Source organism: Micropterus dolomieu, linkage group LG17, assembly GCF_021292245.1.
Source record: "Micropterus dolomieu isolate WLL.071019.BEF.003 ecotype Adirondacks linkage group LG17, ASM2129224v1, whole genome shotgun sequence".
NCBI classification, from domain to species: Eukaryota; Metazoa; Chordata; class Actinopteri; order Centrarchiformes; family Centrarchidae; genus Micropterus; species Micropterus dolomieu.
The window spans coordinates 15,333,131-15,347,028 of NC_060166.1; the positions used below are offsets into that span (position 1 = coordinate 15,333,131).

The following is a 13,898-nucleotide window of genomic DNA, read 5'->3' on the forward strand; positions in this document are numbered from 1 at the left end:
AAGTTAATGGATACTGCTATTAGTGTAACATAAATACTTTTGGGCTCTTGAATTACTGGAAAAGATATCCATCAACTTTATCTGACAAGTGAACAGCATCGAATGACAGCTTTGGTAGCCAAGCCTAATCTAAAGCTCTCCTCGGGGCTTACACTTAATCGGATTTATCCTCTATTTTTCAATTTGCCACCCTGTAATGAATAACCTACAGCGCTGTATCTAACAACATAATTCTAGTCTGTGACATTTGGGAACCGCATAGCCATCATTTTAAGATACAGAGCTCAGAAATTGTCAAAAATCAATGACCTCGCACCACATTTGGGGATTGTTATTTACTTTGCTAACTCCCCTGCCAGGTAAACAGTTTGAATAACACCTACTGAATCCTACAGTCCAGGCTCCATTATGTCTAACTTTCTGGTTATTTGTCATTTCTATTTAGATGTAAACTCCAGTAAAGTTTTGAAGTTGCACCTGGTTCCAGTGTCTAACCTGTCACGTGCTGGTAGCGAGTGCGTCCCAGCATGGAGTGCATGGCGTGTCCCATCTCATGAAAGAGGTTCTCCATCATGCCCGGAGTGAGCAGGGTGGGGGCGCTCTTGGTGGGGTGGGGCAGACTCAGCATCAGCACCACAACTGGAAGCTGGTACTGACCCGTTTCCTGGCACCAGCGGCCGCCACGGATGGTGAAGTGACAGTCCTGAGAGGAGGAGGAGGACGTGGGGAGATCAGAAGTGCGCAGGTAAGGTGAGATTGATTGAAAAAATTATACTGAAAATGCATATTTTGTCACTGATTTAATTAAGAAAATAACTTAAGTACATGTCATTGATTGCAACTGTGCCTTTTCTCTTCTGGCATCTAATGATAATTTTTATTAACATTATTATTTATGGGTATACAATTGCATCTAAACAAATTAGAATATCGTGGAAAAGTTCATTGTGAGCAACAGACCTGAAAGTTTAAAGGATCAGAAAACCTTTTTCAGGTGTTTTGAGTTAATTAGCTGATTCAGCTAAATAGTTTTGACATACGGAAGTTTTGATTTCCAAGAGTTGTAATCATCCAAGATTAAAACAAAAGGTTTGAAATATTTACTTCATGTGTAATGAATCTAAAATATATGAAAGTTTCACTTTTTTAATTAAATTATGAAAGTAAATTAACTTTTCCATGATATTAAATTTTTTTGAGATGGACCTGTATTCAGTAATATTTTTGACTTGTCTGATAACCGTTTACTACATTTGCCAGTTTCAAGGTTTCGTATTGCAGTATGTCAGTAAGATGGACTTTTTATTCTGTTATGCGAATAAAATAATATTTTATTTGAATATCAATGGAATTGAGAATTGTAAGGGCAGAAAATTGTTTTCTTCTTACACTTATCTTTTATGCAAGTACTTATAAGAGTACTATTTTCTCCTGTTATTATGTCTTATATATTGTTTTAAATCTTTAACCTGTTCCATCTTTATTATTGTTCTTGTTATTCCAGTCTGTCCACATGTGTGGGGTTTAGGTCAGGGATGTGGGGTTGTTGATTGTTTTCCTCACTAGCTGTTCTTCTCCTTCCTTGACTGGGACCAGTCAAGCATCTATTGTTTCCCAAAACATAGATGCTCAGACTGTGTAAATGATCATGCAATTGTTTGCTCTGGGCCAGACATTAGTGACTGTCTTAGGAGACCAGCTGATTCTGTTGTAGTACTTCTCTGCGTATTCTCTTTTGTTAAATAAATTCTTCAAAGACAACGGTTCGTTGTAACTCAATTATTTGCTCAACCTCTCACCAGGAGTACAATTTCCACAACAAGAATAAGTAAAAAAAACAAGATCATCTTAAAAATATGATAAGAACAGCCCCATTTTCAGAGGTGACGCTAACATGAAGTTGTAATGTAGATGTGTGTGTGTGTTTGTGCACACTTGATGAGGTTTATCTGGCCGGTGGAAAAAGTCACAGTAGATGTATCCCAATAATCCCTCTGTCTCATGTACGACAGCCTGGGAACACACACGCAGAAACAAACACACATACAGTATTTAAAAAACATAGGTCTTGGTAGAAAACTTGGTTTAACATAAGACATAAAACAGACTTTAACCAACGACATACTTCCAATCATATTGCATATCAGGGGTGGGAGTTTGATCCCAGTCTCCTCTGGTCTGCATGTTGAAGTGTAATCATTGTGTACATGATTGTGCATGATTATTTTCTGTTTCTGATGAGCAGTCAGAACGTTAGCCTTTGCCATCAGTGTGTGAATGTGTATGAATGGGTGAATCTGACATGTAGTGTGAAGCGCTTTGAGTGGCCAGGAGACTAGAAAGGTGCTATATAAGTACGGTCCATTCACCATATTACAAAGAGGCATTACTGCCTCATTAATGCAAAAATAATCAAAACAATCCCAGATGTTTTGCTCCATTTGTGAGACTTACCAGTTTGCGGACGTCCTCGCTCCAGACCTCTCCAGCACTGGGGTGTTCGGACATGAGGGACACACCGAACAGCTGAGAGAAGAGGTTATTCAAACCCTCCATACAGGCGCCCAGAGACAAATAAGGACTGTACAGACCGGGCTCTATGTTGTACCTGCCATGAGCAAATCATAAACCACAACAAAAGGAATGAGGAAAGCAGCCATTTTGAATGACTGCTAGAGGTAATGTGCAAGCTGTCCAATCTCCACCCTAATTAAAGTTATTATTAAAATGACTCAAGATTACCCCTCGTCTGGAAGTGCAGTCGAGAGTGCTATTTAAAACACAACCAGATAGACCAAAAGTTCCAAAAGGCCCCTCTTAATGCAGACCTAATGCCCACACAATTAATTTTGAGGCATGACAAAGACCACCCAATTTAAATAGAGCACATTTTTTCTGTATCTGTTGCAGGCTAGTGTGCAGGCAGGCTAAACATCCTCTGACCATTATACATGTGATATGTGAGGTGGTAGGACAAAGCCAGAGCTCAGGGTAGGGGAGGGTTGTTCCTGTCCTGGGGCCACCCATGCTTAAAAGGGATGCATTCATGCTGCTTTAAGGCACCTTAGATAAAAACCACCAAACCAAAACGCTTGAACACCACATCTAGTGTATTATCGGTGAAGAATAACAGGCTGCTGCTGAGCACAGCTAATAGCTCTGTTTACCACACACGCACACAGAGTACCTAATTTTAATACGGTTTGAACACTTTCCAGTTTAAGTGATGGAAAGAGTGATTGAGAGAAAAGGCATGACATCGTGACTGGTGTGTTTGTGAGAAAGATTAACAGCTTTTGGGTCTGTGTGCATGTGTGGTTGTGTGTGTGTGTGTGAGAACTTGTGTGTAGCAGAAAACAGAAGCAGCTCTGGCGTAACCGCCTTTTAATACAATCAGACTGCACCCTAAATTTCTTTAGAGATCTCCTGCCAACTAGCAGGGCCCAAAACCACGAACAGCAGAAGACTTGAAATTTGTGGCAGCATGAGAGAGGAGGACGACAAGCTAACAGATCCACTCCTCCTCAGAAGCCCTGGGAACAGTCACCAACACATGGTCGCACGCACGCACGCACGCACACACACGCGCACGCACACACACACACACACACACACCCTTGGTGGCTGCTTAAATCCAAAGGACACATTAGGGATCTATAGTGTTTGAGATACATAAAACTTCTGCAGAATATTTTTTATAGTAACGATAGTTTGGAGCGACTGATTAGCGTTATAAACAAAGAACTAAGTAAATTTAAAAAATGGATGGAAAGTAACAAATTATCCTTAAACCTAGATAAATCCAAAGTGATGTTTTTTGGAAAGTATCAAGCTGATTCGCAGAAACTGGTTGACGTAGACGGAGTACACATTGAAAATGTTCAGGAAATAAAATTTTTAGGTGTAACAATAGACAACAAGCTAAGTTGGAATGCCCACATCAGACATATAACAACAAAAGTCTCCAAAAGCCTTGCTATAATAAGTAGAGTTAAGCATATCCTTGACATCAAGGCACTCCATAACCTGTATTGTGCTTTAATACAGCCATATCTAACCTACTGTATAGAGGTATGGGGCAATAATTACAAATATGTAATACAGTCACTTTTTTTGCTACAGAAAAGAGCTATACGAATTATACACAAGGCCGCCTATTTTGAACACACAAATCCTCTCTTTCTCAAATCAAAGCTATTAAAAATGCAGGATCTTGTAAAATTTTATAATGCACAGTTCATGTTCAAAGCGTATCACTATTTATTACCTGTGAACATTCAAAATATGTTTTCTCATAAGGAGCAGTCGTACAGTTTGAGAGGTTTTGGAAACTTTGCGGTACCAATGGCGAGTTCCACCAGGAGGAGTTTTTCTATGTCTGTTTGTGGGGTTACTTTGTGGAATAATCTGGGGCTTGAATTAAAGCAGTGTCAAGGCATTCACAATTTCAAACGTCTTTACAAACGAAAGGTCTGGTTCCATTACAATGACAATGAGGTTTGATTGTATTCATGTTGTGCAGATTGTTGGATTAGTTGTCATTTATTTACCCTTGTGGTATTTCGTCTACCATTGTTGGTAGTTGTTCGTCACTATGTACTTTTGTGGTATTCCATTTACCATTGTTGGTATTTAATTATCATTGTTACCTGTGGAAATATTTGTATATTATTAGTATGTATGGTATGAATGTGTGGTTTTGACTTGTGCATCCACTGTTTCTAAATGAGGAGTTATTATTAATATTATTATTATTATTATTTTATTTATTAATATTTTTTTCTTTGAGATTATTGATGAAGGAAGCAGTTATTTTTTGTATGTATAAATTCTTTGATAGACTAGGGTGGGGTTTAATAAGTTTTACTTCTTCCCACTCTATTTCAAGCATAAGTGTATAAGTTATTATTATTGTGTATCTTTTCTGTTGTCACACTATTTTGCTTGAAAGAAATAAATAAATAAAAAAAAAAATAACGTGTGGCCCGTCATGTTAAGAGTCTCTGGTGAGTGTTGGGAAGGAAAAGTGCAGTTCATTAAGAACAGATAACAGAGTGAGACTAACAACAGCTAAACATAGAATAAGGCAGCTGTGAATTTTGAAAGTTGCTTAAGGCCAAAGAAAATCACTGTTTAAAATGAGCAATGAGTTTCAGTAATGGGGCGACCTGCTGGCCTCGGAGGATGAGGTGCAGACCATACTCTGCAACTCAGTTTGTGTTTGGCCGGGAAGCTCTGTGGCATATTGTTCCCCGTCTCTCTCATTCCCTCTTTTCCCGTTATCTCGCTACTAAATTGATCCAATAAAGACATAAAATGATGACAATGAAAGTGTTTCTATAACAAGATTAAAACAACTCTCAACTATTACAATATAAAAGCAGCTGTTGGTAAGGGCTGCAATTTACAATTTTCCATTTCTTTTTTTTCCATTTTCAATTCATCACTTAGTCTTTAAGATGTCAGAAAAATGTGAAAAATACCTGTCACAACTGTTCAGATTTTTTTCCCCATTTGTCCACAGAACAGTCCAATACCCAAAGATCTTCCTTTTACAAAGTTATAAAATAGAGAAAAGCAGCAACTACTCTCATTTGAGAAGCAGGAAACAGCAAATGTTTCATTCCTTTATAAAATTACTTAATGGTTCAATAAGCAAAATTATTGTTGATTAATATTCTGTTAATCAACTAGTTGATCGATTTATTGACTGTATCAGCACCACTGTCAGTCACTGTACATGTGTGAATATTCATTAATGAATCCCTTCAGATCAACAAGGTTTGTGTTGCTGAAGAACAACGTGCGCTCCTCTGGATAAACACAACTACAAAAATGTAAAGTTTGTTTGTGACATTATTATGTGACGATAATGGAAAACTCGAGATACATAACATAAATTCAAGTACAGGTTTTAAGGCAACCTGCATGCTATTTTTATTTACCATTACTGTAACAACTACAATTAACAACATTGTTCAAATTAGGGAGGAAAATGAGGGAAAAAAGCGAAAACTCATTGATAACAATCATATGGAGCGCGTTGTAATAAAGACAAATAAGGGGAATAACAAGACCACCGTCACAACACCACACGTCACAGCCACAGACGTGTGTAGTCCTTACGTTTAGGAGTAAAAGTTTTAGCACACTAATGTAGCCGCATGTCAAATGCTCTGAACTCAGCGGCAATGCTGTATGGACGAGCACAAGTAATCCTGGCCCTTAAACACACTGGGATTCAGGGCTGTACATAAAATCACTAAAAAAGAAAGACAACATGTTGATGCAGGAGAGGTTGACAGTAACACACAACATTGTCCTGAATTTGAGTTAGAAAGAACTTCTCCCTTAACACGTTTTGTAACATCTGATACCTGAGGATGAGCTGTGACCCAACAATAAAGTACACCTTGCACATGGACACTGATCAAGGTGACTTTATCAAATGACAGCAGGCTGAAAGATACATTTCATAAGATGTCTGTGAAGATTCTCAGTCATCCAGGTCATAGTTATCCTAAGTTATCCTATACTAAGGTGGGTTAACTTTAACCCACCTTGGATGCGTTTCATAAGATACCTACTACTCACCTTTCAGCACGCAAAACACCGCTGAGGAACGGATGATCCCATGGCATGAGCTCCTGGAAGATAAAATTGGGAGTATTTTATTTGCAGTGTGATCTCAGACAAATTACGTTAAAACAGACTAAACTGAATTAAAGTGAATGTAAAACAGAATGAAACTCATATATATTAAAACTTACATCAAGTTAAGCCTTAAAGCAATTACTACTGATATTTATATAGTTTTGCTGTGATGTTGTGTAGTCGAGGAAAACATCCCTGTTATGTTGTGAACAGAAAACATCACTCACAGAATTACGAGGGTTGAGTTTTTTCTTCATGTCCCCCATCATCTTAAAGTCTTTTGCTGTTCTGTGAGATAAAAAGAAAAACACAAAAACAGGTTATGTTCTAAATGACTTGAGGCATTCATTCCAGTTTTTACCCGAATGGGGGGGCAGAACCTATCCCAGCATGCATTTGGCTGAAAGCAGGGAAACACCCTGGACAGGCTGCCAGGCCACATTCATACCTGTGGGTATTTCAGAGTCTCAAGTCCACCTGTATATTTTTGGACTGTGACGAGGAATCCGAAGCACACAGAATATACAGACAGAAAATGACAAAACGTGACAAGAACTAATCTGTGGGTCACTCATTTCATGCTGTGTTAAGAAGCCCCACCAACTTAGCACTGGCTTAATGGAGTCTTTAACGGTCTTTAAAGACAATATAAAAACTAAAATCAGGCCATGATAACGGCAATGTAGATTGCCACAATGAATATTGGATCTTTTCATCTTTGACAAAAACCTTTAAGAGTAGACTGTTACCTGTCTGACAGCTTGTCTGTTAACAACTGAAGAAAGCTCATCACCGTCTCTGCGAAGGGCAACAAAAATTAAGTTGCAGCATGTAAAACTATCTAAGACTAGATGCCAAAGGCACAGAATGAGCATCTTAGAAAAATAATTTATGTAGCTTATATTAAACCTCTAAATTGAGCACTGACTAATGATAACTACGTTGATACTAAAGTGAAGAGACGTATCAACCTGGTGTTTTGGCCATCGTTCCCTTTAGGGCTCTGTGTCCGTAGGAATCGTAACCCACCAGTTTGGCCAGTTTGTATCTGCATTTCAGCAGCTCTTCCAGACACTCCATCAGGTCTGCATTTGGATAGAGGTAAACCCTGTAGGCAATTTCTCGCAACTACAAGTGGAAGAGAAGACACATGTAAGAAGACACATCTTGTATCATGAACTTTGTTCATGATACAAGATAACATTTAAAAAGCAACATATCAACAAAGGATTGTTATGTTTTTATACATTAATGTAAAGTGTCCTTTTTTTATGTGACTTAGACTGTACTCTGACTTTATACTTAAGCAATAGCTCACGACAGGCCGTGATATACGCTTATTATATCACAGTTAAGGGGCGTTGTTCGGTGCTGGCAACCCCTTTCACTGTGATATAATAAGTGTATATCACGGACTGAAGTGAGCTATTGCTTTTATAAAACGGTTACCAAGTGTGGCAAAAATAAAGTAGGCTAACAGACGCACTACAATTTGACTTTGTTTTATTTCATCAACAGACATTTCTTTATGAATACAAAAAGTAGTTCCACCAGGCTGCCGGTGGGCTATTATGGTTGCTAAGCAACATAGACCAAAGGCTAGAATTATTAGAACTATTTATTTATGCATGTTGCCGTTTATTGTGCAGCCACTAAAAACTGTCCAGCGTCAGTAGATTGATTTTGGTAACTTATAATATGCTTGCTCTGCTGCCAGCAGTGTGTAAAATAATAACACTTTAATATTATACCTACCATAAAGGGCGGAATTGCGTCTCTCCTTGAGCAGTAGTCTTTTGAACAGGTTATTGAAACTTAAACTTTGTTGCAATATCGCAGACATCTGGAGCAAGTAGTGGACTGCTGAGTGTGTTTGTGTGTGTTTTCGTGTGTGTGAGAGAGGGAAATGTTGAATCATGTAAAAAGCAATGATTTCTCTCTCTCTCATCATTTATTTATTTATCTTCGCCAGTAAAATGCGATCTGTATCAGATCGCATTTTAATACCAGGTGTAAATGGGGCGTGAGACCCCCTCGAAGTTTGTCGCGGAGTGATACGGATCTGTGCAAAGGAATTCGACGTCGTTATATACGCTCATTATATCACTGCTATGAACCAATCAGATTGCTTGATTTGAGCTACCTGTTTTATAAATTGTTGTATCATACTGCCCTCTACTTTAATTCATGAGCGAACACTAAAAATCACATTGGCTTTACTATCATCATATTAAGGTTACAGAAAATCTGTTCTTATAACTGTATAACATAAAGATTCTAAAAGTTTTAAATCAGTAAAGTATTAAAATCATTAAAACTAAAGTTAATAATTTTAAGAGAGAACATAATTGCACCGATTTTATAGCTACCAGAACTGCTTACTGGTAAGCAAATGCCAACAGGAGGCTGGAGTGAATATTTCATTAAAAAAATGTGATTTGAATCTGATTACTACTCAGGAAAGAATATGCTGCCATGATGTTCAACCTGCCCTTACATCCCAGCCTATGATCTGTTATGTGGCAAAGGCGCCACCTGCAGAGCAAAAGGGAGAAATGTTCCAGTGACCCAGACCAAGCAATGTACATACCAAGTCATCGGGGGAATCTGCATGTAATCCCCCAATTTGGATGAAGCTCCCTTCGTTAGCAAAGTGCAGGTGTAGATGCTCAGGAATCGCAGACCTCGCAATTCTGTTGGGCATGTGAGAGCCGAGCAGAAACTCGTTGTTTAGATCCAGCAGCTTCACATGGAGGGAAACTGCTTCTTTCCTCTGCAGAGAAAAGAGTAGCAGGTTCAGTAAATATGCTACACTGGACAGGGGAGAGGTATATTAAAACGTGTGTTATTGATGTTGTCGGTTCACGTTCGTGTTTCACAGCCCAGTGTGAAGCTGGAGCGACTGCATGTCACGAGCGTCTCACCAGTTTGTCATCCAGATGAATTCCGCTTATTTCAAAGTCGAACATGAACAACTCAACCACTCGTCTACAAAGGGCAGACGAAAAAAATCAATAACTTGCCATCATTAGACATGATATTATCATTAGATATCAATATCATTATGGAAAGAAATAAGCAATACATTCTATATACACAGTTGTCTCAACAGGCCCTACAACAGAAGCATATACTAAATAAGATGACAGTAAAATTACCTTGTATCAGGGTCCAGCTGAGCCACAATGTCTGGGTTGTCCAGCAATTGTTTTAGGCTCTTGCACAGCTCAACATTAGTGTTCAGCCTGAAACACACAACCAGCAAACCTGAATATCTATTAAGAGCTACTCAAGATCTGCCTCACCTGAAGCATGCAGACAAATGTCTTTTAGTGACCAGCACCACTTTACTGTTGTATGCAGTACAATGCAACTACTTTTCTTTTTGATCCTAACCTACGTGTGCTGTGGTGTGTATTTGTATTGTGCAGCTTTGAAAGATCTTTATATAGCCTCTTACTTCTCCACAACTGTGCCAATCTCTATGCAGGTCTTCTCTGCAGCCTCACGAAACGCTGGATCTGGATGTGCTACCTTTACAAAGTCTGCCTGTTAAAGGGAGAAAAATTACATTTTACTCATGACTCTACAGGAATCACATAAAGCATACAATGCACAACACATGAGTCACAGTGAGCATCTTTGACCAAAGCTAGGGTCATTAGAAGAGCTGGGAAAAGTGTAGTTAGCCAGCAAAAATCATTAGATGTTCTGCATAATACTGATTGAATCTATTGTTTAATAGCTTCATACCTAGAAGCACTGTGAAGTTAATGTCTTCTGGTCAATGCCTCTGGTAAACAAAACAATATTTAAGGGATCCTTTGAATCATGCGTAGTGTGTAATGAACAAACAACTCTAAAATATCCCCATGCTGGGAGATTTGCACATTTTTATATTACTAATGATGTGTGATGTGTTTGCATTTATTGCATAGACTGTATATAAAAATTTATTGTCATCATTGGTAAGACAAAGACAAATTTCATTCCCTGGTGGGAATATTCTATTTTATTCAATTATAGTCTAACTCTGACACTGTCCTCATAATTGGGGTGATATCTGGCATTTTGAGATATACGGCATTGGCAAATACCTGCACTCACAAGGCCGATGTACCATCCTAAATGACAGCAAATCTAATCTAGAACTATTACTGGCTAGCGTTAAATATATATCGTTATAGTGTAGAGCAGAGGTTTCCATAGTGTGAGGTGAGCATACCCACGGGGGCTCCAAACAGTTTCAGGGTAGGCTCAGTGAATGGAAGTGAAACAATATTATAGTATTGATCAAAAGGAGATCACATAGAATAGCATCTGTGTGTGATTTGGTTAGAGAGAGAGTCCAGAGATTCATCAGTTTTGCTGAACTGTTTTTCCCATGTTATTAGAGTCAGAAACTAAGGAACTAACTTAGGAAAGACCTTTAAAAAAAATGTATTTGGTGTAGTAATTAAGTTATGTCAAACAGCAATATTAGGCTATCTTGGCTCAATTGTTGAGTGCCTATGGGATCAAATAACATAATGATGATCCCGCAGGCATCCAGGAATTGAGCGAAAGTAAACAAGTAAACTGGAGGGGGGCACCTTTTCCAAAGCTTTGTCTGATGGAATGCCCACAGTCTCAGACTTTGAAAACGCCTGCTGTAGAGAATAATGCAGTTGAATGATGTCACTTCTGACAAACTGTATCCCGCCCTCATGTTCTGAAATCTACAGCATGTATTGTTTTATTTCATTCATTAATAATGAATCCATCTAAGACAACACGCTACTGGCTAAGATGGCTCTGTACATTAGATTGTCCTCTGCATGGAATAATAGAATTATACAGGACATCTCTTTGTTTTGATATTGGCATTATATATCGGCCTCTGAAAAACCTGTATCAGTCAACCACTAATAATGACTTGTTAAACATCACCTGGGTAGCTTGGGGTATATAGTATCCATGAAATGATGATATTAAAAGCTGGTGAGGAAGGCCAGCTCGGTGGCGGGGATGGAACTGGACAATGTAGGGACAGTGACTGAGAGGAGGATGGAGGGAAGCTGAAAGCCATCATGAACAACCCCTCTCATCCCCTCTATGCTGAACTGAGGCAGCTCAGGAGAACATTCAACCACAGACACATCCAGCCCGAGCCTCAAAGCGCTTAGGAGGCTCATTTGTGCCATCAGCCATGAGACTCCACAACACCACAGCACCCAACTGACAGACTCTACAGATATAGATATTTTTGACTTTCCTGACTGTAAATAATTGTTATCGAATATTTATTGTATATAGTGTGTATACAGTGTGTATTAATTTACACATCTAAGTAGAAAGTTACCGATTCTACTTTTATTGTATCTGTTCCCTTACAATCCTCTGTGCTGCTGTGTCAACCTGAATTTCCCCTATGTAGGATTAATAAAAGGCAGCCTATGTTTTATCTTTAAGTTATATATTTGACCAGTTAAAATGCAACGCTTGAACCCAATTTGGGTGTACAACTCACCAGATCAGCCACTTTACACAAACCATCTGAGAGCTGGTCAAAAGACTCGACTGTCTCAACGCCTGGAGAACAAGAACAAGCGTTTTCCACCAGACGCTCTGTGTTCTTGAGAGCTGTCTTTGAGGCGACCTGGAAACCTGCAGGACAACTCAGCTCTGGCACCCCGAACAAACCCTGTAAACCAGAGGTCACAGACTCTCTATTGATATTACTTTATTGAACCTGTAATTATGCATTAATGTAACTTAGCAGTGTTAAAGACATACGAACCCCGTTTTTCTCGAACAGGTTCAACCTCCTTTGAGTCTGGGCATTGAACGCAGCTCCAACAGGAGACCATGTCGTGACATTTCTCCGAACATGCGTCCATAAGCTTCTGTGCTTTACAACGTAAAGCAATCTTTTACACGCAGACATTTTGTCCCAAAGCTGCTGTAAGTTAACGTTTTGTGCTGTTGATGTCTACAAGTCGCTAAAGCTTGTAGTGTGTGCTCACAGAGGACATTCAATACTTAAACTTCAATATGAGCCTGTTTGCAAAAGCCGGACATATAAATAACTAATCTAAATAACGTTAATATATTTCTATGACTTTCTTCTCTTTCAGGGTTTTATTGTCACGGGCAGTATAACGTTAATGTTACCTGTCAATCCATAGTCAAAGCTGCTCACATGTTAGCTCCCTGGCTAACAAACTGATATAAATGACTGTAACAGGTGGTATTTTCGTCACAAAGTAAGAATATATATAAATACATATCGGAGAAACTAGCAAATAAAAGGATATGACACTATTTATTATTCGGAGTAGTGCCGCATTTTATAATGTTGATAAGTAACAGTAATTAAAAACTGTACAAATAAAATCTGTCGAAAGTGCGACAAGCTACTGAAAACAATAATGTCGTCACACTGACGCGACGGTGAGTACCTTTGTTTTGAAGCCCTTCACAATAAAAGCGGCTTAATGTCGCGCACCAAAATACAATCTACATTACATTATTGCTCATTATATTTAACTACACAATTACACAGCAAATATATAAATATAATATATAAATAATAAAGACAACAATCAAAAGCAAAATTTACTTGTTATTTCATCTGGAAGATGACGATTGTGTCCTCCGGGAATGCCTCAAAATATTTTAAGGGGTGTTGACACATCTAGAGACAGAGCAAGTTACCAAACCTACATGCAATAGATTGTCTCTATATTTATTATTACATTTCATCATAGGTAAATTTAAATCTTAAAAATAGACTTTGAAATAGAGGAGTAAATGTCATTTAAATTATTTGATGAACATATTACGCTGTCTCCCTGTAAGCATACTTCTCCAATTCATCATCCATCCATCGTCAACCGCTTATCCTGCGTACAGGGTCGCGGGGGGCTGGAGCCAATCTCAGTTTACATCGGGCGAAAGGCGGAGTACACCCTGGACAGGTCGCCAGTGCAAACAATTCATCTGAAGCACAAATACAATTTCTTCAGCGTCCTTCCACAAGCTCACCTTGGCCCATAATGTGTAAAAATCTATTTGCCTCTCTGAAGACAGGACTAAGTCTGTTTTGCAGTTAATGCATATCTATTCAGTTGTATTTCTGAATGTGTGCAAACTTTATACCTGCAAAGAATAAACAGAACAAGACACTAATTAGTATATAATCACAGTTCCTTTTGAAGCAATTGTGGATTTACGTTAAATTGGATCCGCATTGTCCACACTAT

At 38.6% G+C, this 13,898-nt stretch overlaps 1 protein-coding gene across 1 annotated transcript in view; it reads right to left on the reverse strand.

The window, feature by feature from the left end:
- The window catches only part of LOC123986172 (mitochondrial intermediate peptidase-like), a 33,522-nt gene extending 20,483 nt beyond the window's left edge, over positions 1-13,039 (reverse strand). Inside the window, exons 1-13 of the mRNA XM_046074292.1 lie at positions 12,434-13,039; positions 12,164-12,337; positions 10,115-10,203; positions 9,813-9,899; positions 9,579-9,642; positions 9,245-9,427; positions 7,626-7,782; positions 7,404-7,452; positions 6,882-6,942; positions 6,595-6,647; positions 2,455-2,608; positions 1,936-2,013; positions 496-703 (exon numbers count right to left, since the gene is read on the reverse strand). Of these exons, the coding sequence (XP_045930248.1) occupies positions 496-703; positions 1,936-2,013; positions 2,455-2,608; positions 6,595-6,647; positions 6,882-6,942; positions 7,404-7,452; positions 7,626-7,782; positions 9,245-9,427; positions 9,579-9,642; positions 9,813-9,899; positions 10,115-10,203; positions 12,164-12,337; positions 12,434-12,580 (1,504 nt within the window). The 5' untranslated portion in view covers positions 12,581-13,039. The remainder of the gene's footprint in view (positions 1-495; positions 704-1,935; positions 2,014-2,454; positions 2,609-6,594; positions 6,648-6,881; positions 6,943-7,403; positions 7,453-7,625; positions 7,783-9,244; positions 9,428-9,578; positions 9,643-9,812; positions 9,900-10,114; positions 10,204-12,163; positions 12,338-12,433) is intronic.
- Between the last annotated feature and the right edge of the window lie 859 nt (positions 13,040-13,898).